Source organism: Otolemur garnettii, unplaced genomic scaffold (genome assembly GCF_000181295.1).
Source record: "Otolemur garnettii isolate 467f Iridium unplaced genomic scaffold, OtoGar3 scaffold00128, whole genome shotgun sequence".
Taxonomy (NCBI): domain Eukaryota; kingdom Metazoa; phylum Chordata; class Mammalia; order Primates; family Galagidae; genus Otolemur; species Otolemur garnettii.
In genome coordinates this window covers 1,380,439-1,390,366 of record NW_003852523.1, presented here as the reverse complement: position 1 = coordinate 1,390,366, position 9,928 = coordinate 1,380,439, and the positions used below count along the sequence as shown (strand labels likewise).

Genomic DNA, 9,928 nt, shown 5'->3' with positions numbered 1-9,928 from the left:
GTCTTCTGGGTCAGACATCCTTGGCCACAGCACTTACAGTTGTATACCACCTCCCACCCCACTGGTTCCCAGACAAGAGCCCTTCTGGTGTAACCCGTCATGTGCCAGTGGGCCCCTGAGTCCCTCGGTGTGGAGGGGTATGGGGACAAGAAGCTGAAGGTGCAGCCTGAGGTCAGTGGACAGTACTGCTGTTTGTTCTGGTGAGAGGTAACCTTCACCTGGAAGGTTTCTAGCTCCTTCCAGATTTATCTTCCAGAAACTAACTGGCATGGAAATATTATAGTCTTGTAACTTTTTTTTCTAGGTCATCTCGAACATTCCAAATACCTACCATTACTTGATGCTGTTGATAAATTCAGGATGGCTTTAAACTCAGTAAGTGGTTAATTATTACCTCTTTGGCCTTTTCTTTGATACCTTATTCCACTTGTCACTGCCCATGGTGTGTGGCGGTCAGCATTTGTTGGGGCAGTTTGTAGGGCTGTGTGTGCTGCAGGGGTCCAGCACACAGCAGCTGCACAGGTGAGTCTTAGAAGCCATTGCAGTTGGGACATGTGGGTGGTGTCATTCTTGCCTTGACTGCTGCTTTGCAGGTGGGGTCAGGACAGGTGAGGCGTGATGGGGGTAGGAGGGAGTGAGTCCCAGGGAGGAGAGCTGTGTAGGACACCACTGGCTTCCTGAATAACCAGGAAAAGTCACTGAGTGGCCCCTCTCCCTGTGGGGACAAATGTATTCATGTCTGTTCCTTTGATATGGGACCAATCCATCTTACACCTGAAAGAAGAGATTTAGTAAGGAGTTTGAAAATTTTTCTGGATTCTGTATCTGGAAAATAGACTTTGTTTTTTCCTTTATTTGTACTTGATGTTTCTTTCCTCCTGGATCTGTTTTAATTTATATCCCTTGTGTAGGAATTCTTGGGGCCATGTGGCTGGTTTGTGCAGCCCCTCCTGGGGGATGACATGTTCTTAGATGGCTCAGGTTGAGGCTGTCCTCGGTTAGATTAGATTAGCGATCATATCACATTTCCCTCTGTCTGTGGGGCTTGGCTTAGAGTTATAATCTTCGGACTCTCCATGCCAGCCTTAGTGAGTTATTAAGCGGAGATTAACCCCAGGAGCCGCATTTGGTTGTACCTTGGAGGCCTGTTTAAAGGTCTGAGCTGTAAGCGGGCTCTGCCCAGAATACCCATCCACCAAGAACCACCTCTCTGCCATCCCCAAGGTCAGTGGGAGACAAGGAGCAGAAACTAACGAGTGGGGAAAAAGTTGTGCATGGGGACTGTTAGACACAGAAAAGAGGACAACTGTGGCCTTCCGAGAGGCCCAGACAATAGGCAACTGAGGAGAGTATGAGAGAAGGGGAAGATGGGGCCAGTGGCGTCCAGAGTGGCTTGTTGAGGTGGGCGTTGGAAGGGCAGGCTGTGGGGAGGCCCAAGGAGGCAGGATAGTGTAAGACAGCAGGCTTCACCTACATCTGGCATATGTCTGCAGGCTGGCCCAGAAAGTCCTTTTGTTTTAGTTTATTTTGTTTTGTTTTGTTTTACTATACTCTTTTTTGAGGCAGAGTGTCGCTCTGTTGCCCTCAGTAGAGTGCCATGGCGTCATCATGGCTCACAGCAACGTCAAACTCTTTGGGTTCAAGTGATCCTCATGCCTCAGCTTCCCAAGTAGCTGTAGGATTATGGGTACCCCCCATGCCTGGCTACTTTTTCTGTTTTTAGTTGAGATAGGGTCTTGCTTTTGTTCAGAGTGGTCTTGAACTCTTGAGCTCAAGCGATACATCCTCCTTGGCCTCCCAGAGTGCTAGGATTACAGGTGTGAGTCACTGTGCCTGGCCCAGAAAGTCCACTTCAGGGGTATAGCTGCAGGTACCCAAGCCCTTTTTACAACGTGCATGCGAGGAGCTTCCAGCAGCCTGTGAACCCCTGAGTCGTGTGTCAGTGGGAGACAGCGAGTGGATGATGGTATATTCTCTCTACAAGAGAAGAGGACCTCAGGGAGGAATCTACGGACTCGCATGGAGCAAGCACCCCTTTGGGTGTATTTCTTGGCAGTTTCTTTTCGGCAAAGTAGTTGCCTTAATGGTATCTGCACTGGTCTTGAAGGGGATGGGTAGGCTTCACAGAGATTGTGAATGCAGGGGCCCGACAGCAGGTATGTTCCCAAACACTGGCTGTTCTTAGTCCCCTTAAAATTCTAGCATCATTAATTCATAATTTTGCACCTCGATTCTCAGGAAGAGGCCTGGTAGAATGAAAGGTGCCGGATACTGGCTTGATGGGTTCTAATGCCAGACTTCTGCTCAACTTTCTTTTCATTATTATTATTATTTATTTATTGCCAATCCCTGTGTCTGACACTTTTTTTAATGTCAAAGAATAAATAGTAAAAAAAAAAAACAAAAAACCCAAAACACTGATAGTTGAAAATTCTGGTTAGTTTTTGTCCAGGGAAATATAATATTTGGCATAATTGTAGGCAGCTCAGGAGAATCTGTAGTTCCCTTTCAATGTCTCGTGGGAATCTCGTGCGGTATCATGTATTTAACCCGTCAGGGTAAGCAAGAATTTTACATGCTGCTCCTTCTTTTCAATTGTTTAGGGGTCACCACCAGGTGCTGGACCTTACTATGAAAACCAGGGATACCAACCGGAAAACCTCTACTCCTCACAGCCTGCCATGGCTCCCAACCCCTATGCAGTGTACCCGGCTCAGTACTACCCGTCCACGGTTCCCCAGTACGCCCCGAGGGTTGTAACCAGTGCCTCGACTCCCACTGTCAACGTGCGGCCCAAGTCCCTCGGGGGAACCACGTGCAGCTCAAGTAGGACCCTCTTTGTGTTTCTTTCCTGCCACGACCCTGCATCCCTGGACCATCTTCCCTCGAAGGCCCTCTGCTCCCAGGGGCTCTGTCGCCAGCTCTTGGCCTGTACTGCTCTACTGTGCACCGACTGTCTAGACCTGGCTGTCTTCACCTGGCTTTTCCCTCTCCTCCTGCTGGTTCAAAGCTGTCTCCGCCAGGCCTCCCTCCTGCCCAGGGCTTCTGGGGGCCTCCACTTGCAAAGACCTTCACCTTCTGCCAGCTCTCCTGGAAGCTCTGCCTCCCTGCTGGGCCTCTCCACGTTGCTCCTTGCTCTTAGTGGTGTGTCCTCCTGAATGAATGGCAAGCACCGCGGGTGGCCAGGCGCTGTCTGACCCTTTGCTGTGGTGCAGTCCCCAGCAGGCCATGCTTAGGATACTTCGTGTTATTTTGTGCTCAGTGAATGATGTGGCTGGTGTGGTTTTAGCACTGAAGCACCCATGAAGACATCTCACCAGGCTGGAGGGTCTCGTGGACAGCCCTGAGCAGACATTGGGGGACAGAGGGTACCAGCTGGAGGCTGAATGGACTTTGCCGTCACTTCAGTCCTGTCTCTTCCCTGTCCTCATTCATCACCTTTCTTTGCCATTTCATTTATTCTCCTGGCTCTCCACGCCCCTCCCTCCTGCACTACCCGGATTCTACTTCAGGCTGGTTTCAAAGCTGATTCCAATGCCAGGTGGAGCTAGGACAGGCTGTACCAGTGATCTCTCTATTTCTTAGTGTTTTTGTCATATTTTGTGAAATATGCATCCATGTCTGTACAAGCTGCAAAGCTGAAGGCTCATACAGAATTGAGTCCACACGTGCTACCATCACAGCCAGCCCTAGTGTTGGGTGATACCCGCCTGTCCCTCCCATGCTGCTCTGTGCTCTTGACAGGAGCCATCGCTCTGTCTCTGTCCCCCCCCCCCCGAGGGACCTTCTGCCCCACTCCTCTCTTGCAACCTCCCCTCTCCCCATCTCGGTGTTTTCAGCCCCATCCCAATCATCTCTCCTTCCTAATCCTCCCTCCTCCTTCTCTCTTTCTGGCCATTCTTCCAGTGTCCTCCTGCCAAGGAGATGCCTGTCTCTGCACTGATGTCTTTCTGGAAGTGGTGGGGTAGGTCCAGATGGGCGGTTCTCAATGGCAGCTTGTGTTGTCGTGAGTGGGGAAGAGGCTGTGGCTGTTCCCGGGGGAGGGGCTGGGTGCTGCTGAACACCCAGCAGTACACAGGATAGTCACTCCCACAACAAGTCCTCAGCCAAACTGTCAGCAGTGCTGAAGCCGAGGACACCTGGTCATTGTCCACTGTAATGGCTGGAAGGAAGCCAGGATGCAGGAGTTAAGGCACCCTGCTGTGTGAGCTGCCTTGTCAGGATAGGACAGTGAGGGTTCCTCTCCTGAGCTCATCACCTCCAGAAGCTGGTGCTCCCACCAACCAGGTCACAAGAAGCCCCGGCCCACTTGACACACCTCACTTTTCCAGGGCACAGACTCAGTGATGGCAGCTGGGCAGGGATGTGGACGGCCTTCCGGCTTTCGGAAGTGAGGGCTACGCGCCTACACATGTGACTTTGCACTATGGAACTGTTCCCCATAAACTCAAAAATAATTCAGTAATTTTGTTGAACTAAACTTGGCGTTATTTTTAAGAACATGCTATTGGTGGTAATGAGTAGAAAGGTATACGTTTTTCTTTTTTTTTTTGAGGCAGAGTCTCAGTATGTCGCCCTCAGTAGAGTGCCATGGAGTCACAGCTCATAGCAACTTCCAACTCTTGGGCTTAAGCGATTCCTTTGCCTCAGCCTCCCGGGGAGCTGGGACTACAGGCACCTGCCATAATGCCTGGCTATTTTTTTGTTGCAATTGTCATTGTTGTTTGGCAGGCCCTGGCTGAGTTCAAACCCACCAGCTCCAGTGTATGTGGCCAGCGCCCAACCCCTAAGCTACTTTTTAAGTGCAACATTGGGCTTTGAAACTATTTTCCCAGTTATGTAGATAGCACAAAATCAGAAGTACCCTCCCCCACAGGAGTAGAGGGAGCTTCTCTCTCTCTGTATTTCATGGACCTATTTGCTTTAACAGTAGCCATAGAAGTTTTGTGCTTGAATGGGAAGGAGTAGGCATCTTGAAATTTGGGCTTGAGAGGACTAAAGATAGCCGGTGTGTCTGATGCAAACAGTGGACTCTAAACCACTGGAAGGCTAAGTCAGACAGACGAAATTGATAATGATTGGTGTAAATGAATAGTAGGTTGTAATCGAACTTCACACGGCAGCCCTGGGAAACCAGGACCAAGTGAAGTCTGCACCGACCATACTAGCCACAAGATGCCTGTCCCCCGAGGGTAAAACTGGGGGCGTCCTGCCACACACATGCTCCTAGGGGGAGCTGAGCAGATTGCTACACACACAGTGTGAAGTTAAGGGTGTCTGATTTAACAGCCCTTAACTCACCAGGCAAGTTATTTTATCTGAGATAAAATGTCATGCAAGGAAGCCACCTAATGAAGAAAATGACCTTGGTAATGGGTGAAAGAGGCCACTTGGAATTTCTCCTGTGGACTGCGTTGGCTCCACCCTGCCACCCACAGGCACAGTCGCTGCGCTGAGTTATGATAACGTTGTGTATGGGGCAGTTCTGAGGGGCCTCACCCGGGGGCCTGTTAGACTTGCTCGTTCATGCCCGACCCCAGTTGAATCAGAATGTCCGGTGGTGGGAACCAGGTTTCCCAGGTAGTTCTAAAGCCTGCTGCAGCTTGCAGGTGGCTGTAGAATTACCAGAGTGTGGAAACAAAATGAGAAGTGGGGTGTGGAGCCCTCAGCAGAGGAGGTCTGTGGTCTCTCCAACTCCGGGAGCTGAGCCTCTTGCCCTGCTGGCTTTTGGAAGTGCAGGTGTGCACAGGTCCACCAGGCCGTGCCATCTCTGCAGCCTTGGAGGGTCTGTTAAAATGTTTTCCCCACTCTTTCTCCTCCACCTGTCTCTGAAGGAGGGGCTCCTGGGCATGGGGGCTGCTAAGAATCTGGGGGCAGTGTGTTGGAAGCTCTCCCGAGTGGACCATGAGTGGCCACCTGTCTGACTCTGAGTCCCTTCCACAGTATCAGGCACTGTCTTCTGATGCCACTTTCCGTGGACACTCTTGGCCAGCAACTCTATGCCTGTTTGTTTTGACTAGAGAAAATTGGTGACCTTTTAAAAATTCCTTTAGTTTAGTTGAAATGTGCCTGTAGTCTGGGTGCTGTATTTCTGCCCTCAGACCCAAAGGCCTATGCCTGGCTGTCCTGTAGAATTTATGGCAGTGATGGGAAGGTTCCACTGGCTGTCTGTGACAGATAAGCTCTTAAATTTGCGTTGTTTTATTTAATTCCACTTTACTTAAAGTGCAAACAGCCACATGTGGTTCATGCTGTCCAAACAGGGCAGTGTGGATCAGTTTGTGGTTTCTACTTGCTAAGACACTTTGTTCTTCTGCCTTGAGTGCCACTGGCAGGGTGAGGATAATTTGGGGGACATTATTATTATTTTGCTTATACTCATAATTACCAAAAATGAGGTACTTTTCCTCTGTTAGCCATTTTTTTACATCAATCATCTGCCTACTCTAAGACTTCCTTTAGCATTAAGAGCTTAACTCCTGTGTGACTTTGCTTCAAATCACCACTTTCTGCTTTTATCCTTGTAAAAGTATGAAGTTTAGTGTTTGAAAGACTTAGGACCTCTCAGGATATGTTCTTAAAATTAAAAGCCACAATAAAAGTCCAGGTGAAATAATTAATTTTTAATATAGTATACTATAAAAATAGTGGATGAAATTCAAGGACATGGCTCTTGAACGACTCTGACCCAAGTGCTGTGTCCCCTTCCTCCAGAGACTAAGAAGGCCCTGTACATCACTGCTGCCCTGGGCACCATCCTCGTGGGAGGTGTGCTGGCCATTGTCTTGCTCTGGAAGTTCAGTAAGTACAAGGAGCGGGTCCCACTCACAGCCACCTGCCCCTGCAGTCCCCGGGGGCTGGGAGACCCACTGGCCCTCGCTGAAGTTCCTTTGTTACCAAATGAGTTTGTCTCCCCTTCTGCCTCTTTGCTAAGTTGCGCTGTTACGTGGCCGATACTCTGGAAAGCACCAGTCTCTCCCTGGTCGCTCTATCTCACTCCTGTGGTCCCTCCTAATCTGAGGGTTGCTGGAGTCCCGTGCTATTTCCATAGTATTGACAGATCGTGGGAGAAGGGTTTAGAATTTACCCAGCACTTCAGGGTGCCAGGTGCCACCCAGAACTGTGAGCACAGGTTCCCCTATCTTGGGGCCACACCTGGTCACCTGTGTCTCCTGGCACAGCAGTGGCTGTTGGGGCCAGGTGTACCCCTCCCCTGCCACCTCCTGTAACTGCAGCCACTGCCCTTCCCATCAGCCTGGAGGTGGCACAGACTCACAGGCCATTTGTGCGTCCCTAAAGTGCCCTGTGTGGCCCAGAGACCGTGCGAGTGCTGTCCAAACCCAAATTCTGAAGGTTCTTCCCACTGGCCCCACAGGAGCGGCACACCCCAGCCCTGACTCCGTTTGTAAAATAATAGCCCCCTCCTCATTATTAAGGGGGAGAGGGGTCACTGTTCATGGGGCTCAGAGAGTGGGTGGGGTGCCCAGGGGGCCCTGTCTTCCCCACCCCCACCCCCGTTTCCCTGCCTGATGGGCACCTCCCTGTCTCCCTTCAAGTAGAGAACAAGTGCGTGGACTCCCAGATGGAGTGTGGCTCCTCTGGCACCTGCATCAGCCCCTATCACTGGTGTGACGGCATCTCACACTGCCCCCACGGGGAGGACGAGAACCGCTGTGGTGAGTGGGCCCCGTGTGGTGAGTGGGCCCAGTGTGGTAGGGGACTGCTCTGCCGGGGGTGGGGGGGGTCTCCTCAAGGCCACATTCCTTACATGGTTGGGTGTGGAGGCCTGGGGGAGGTGAATGGGCCAGGCCTGTGCCCCACGAGAGGACACATCACTTCATTGAATCCCTGCCTCCAGGAGGAGCCCTGGGGTCCAGGGACTGTGTCTTGGCATCACCTAGCTGGTGAGAGTGAGCCAGGGGGGCCCGTTAACCAAGGCAAAATAATTGTTAAAATGGAAAGCTGGGGTGCGCCGTGGAGTCTGCTGAACCAGGAACCCTTAAAATTACATCTGCCGTCATGCAGTGGACACCTGTCTGCTTTTATTGTTTTCTATTATTTGTTTATTTTAGCTGGCGAGTAAACATCATCTGTATTTGTGGTGTCTGATCCCATGCACCTCTGCAGATGGCCACGTCAGGCCACCCAACGCACACACCACCTCATAAGCACACGTCTTATGTACGAAAGCACTTGAAATCTGGCTCTTAGCAGTTTTCAAATCTATAATACGTTGTTAATGACTTCAGCCACCGTGACTAACGTTTGGTGGTCTTTGACCAATATCTCCTGGGTCCCCAGCCCTGGCCTTGGAAAGCCCCATTCTGCTGTCTGCCTGGGGGGTCTGGCTTTCCTACACTCATGTGTGAGTAGGTATTTGTCTCCCTGTGCCTGGCTAATTTCTCTTCGTGTAACGTCTTCCTGAGTGGCAAACATTCTTCTCCTCGAGCCTGACTGGCATCCCCCTCTGTCGGGATTCCCTGCCGTGGGAATTGCGCTCCGTGCTACTGTGCCACGGGCCTGCAGAGGCCGCCCCCTTCCTCTGCGTGTGGACGCGGCAGGCTTGCCTGACCACGTGGAGGGTCTACTTTGTCTTTTGAGGAACCCCCACACTGTTTTCCATAGTGGTCAATTACACTGCCACAGTTTCTCCACGTTGCCCGCACTTGCCATATTGGCTCTTTGACAGTTGCCATTCTCACAGGTGTGAAGTGACAGACATCTCACTGTGGGTTTGATTTGTATTTGTATTTCTATTTCTAATTAATTTCTGAAGGTGATTCTAGGGGCGGTGAAGTTGCTGTAACAGGGCCAGGGCCAGTGATGCCTGGGAGTGAGGTGTGCCGAGCCCCGTCCCTAGAGCGCCGCGTGGGCACCCGGGCCTCTTCTCCCTTCAGAGCCGCCTCTCGCTTTCCTTCCTTCCTCCCCTAGTTGTTACTTCCCGGCCACGGCAGCATGCTCTGGGGCTGGGGACGAGGCATGACAGCTGCTCTGGGGCTGGGGACGAGGCATGACAGCTGCTCTGGGGCTGGGGCCGCGGCCGCAGCACTGGGGGTGGCGTGTGCACCCACACTTCTGCTGAGCACACACTGACGTGTTTATACTAGAGCTGACTTTTAAAAATGGAAATTTCAGAATTGTAGAATCAGAAGAATCACCAGAAATCTGTCAGGCAGCTCTCCCCTCCTCCCATCAAGTGCACGCCTGACTTCATGGGCTCCCTCCTTCCCTCCCTCCCTTCCTTCTTTCCCTCCTTCTATCCTTTTATCATTCTTTTCTTTTTCTTTTTTGAGACAGACTCTCACTCTGTCACCCAGGCTGGAGTGCCATAGGGTTGCCATAGTTCACTGCAGCCTCAGACTCCTGGGTTCCTGGGCTCCGCCCAGAATGCGCAGCTAGTTTTTCTATTTTTAGTAGAGACAGGGTCTTGTTCTTGCTCAGACTGTCTCAATCTCCTGAGCTCAAGTGGTCATCCTGCCTCGGTCTCACAGAGTGCTGGACTACAGGGGAGAGCGACCATGCCTTGGGGTTTCTTTTAAAACCACAAACCTCAGAGCTGGCAGAGAACACTGACAAAGGCAGTACTCCACTTTGTAGCAATCTCTGCTCCCCTAAGGGCCATCCTTGGTGGGGATTGTTTGTCTATTACGTCCTGGCTTTCAGGTCCCAGCCACCTATGTGAGATGTATGGATGGCCCTGGCTGGTGGCCTTGCCAGTGAGGAAGCCTGGCCCCCTGGAGCTCTGCCCCGGGCCCACCTTGAGCAGGTGCGCGTGTGTGTGGGGTGGCTGCACTCCTCGGGAGCCCCTCGTTGTCCCCCCACTGAGCCACAGTGTGTGGATGTTTCCCACGGACGCGCCGTCATTGCACCAGTCTATAGGTGGATGTTTCCCACGGACGCGCCGTCATTGCACCAGTCTATAGGTGGA

The 9,928-nt window shown here is 51.6% G+C and overlaps 1 protein-coding gene across 2 annotated transcripts in view; it reads left to right on the top strand.

Moving 5' to 3' along the window:
- The window catches only part of TMPRSS2 (transmembrane protease, serine 2), a 54,625-nt gene that overhangs the window by 9,628 nt on the left and 35,069 nt on the right, over positions 1 to 9,928 (top strand). Inside the window, exons 2-5 of one of the 2 annotated variants that reach the window (XM_023518095.1) lie at positions 305 to 375; positions 2,604 to 2,826; positions 6,715 to 6,801; positions 7,557 to 7,676. In XM_023518095.1, the coding sequence (XP_023373863.1) occupies positions 361 to 375; positions 2,604 to 2,826; positions 6,715 to 6,801; positions 7,557 to 7,676 (445 nt within the window). In that variant the 5' untranslated portion in view covers positions 305 to 360. Of the gene's footprint in view, positions 1 to 304; positions 376 to 2,603; positions 2,827 to 6,714; positions 6,802 to 7,556; positions 7,677 to 9,928 lie in introns of those variants that run through there. The other variant, XM_023518094.1, reaches the window with a different exon arrangement.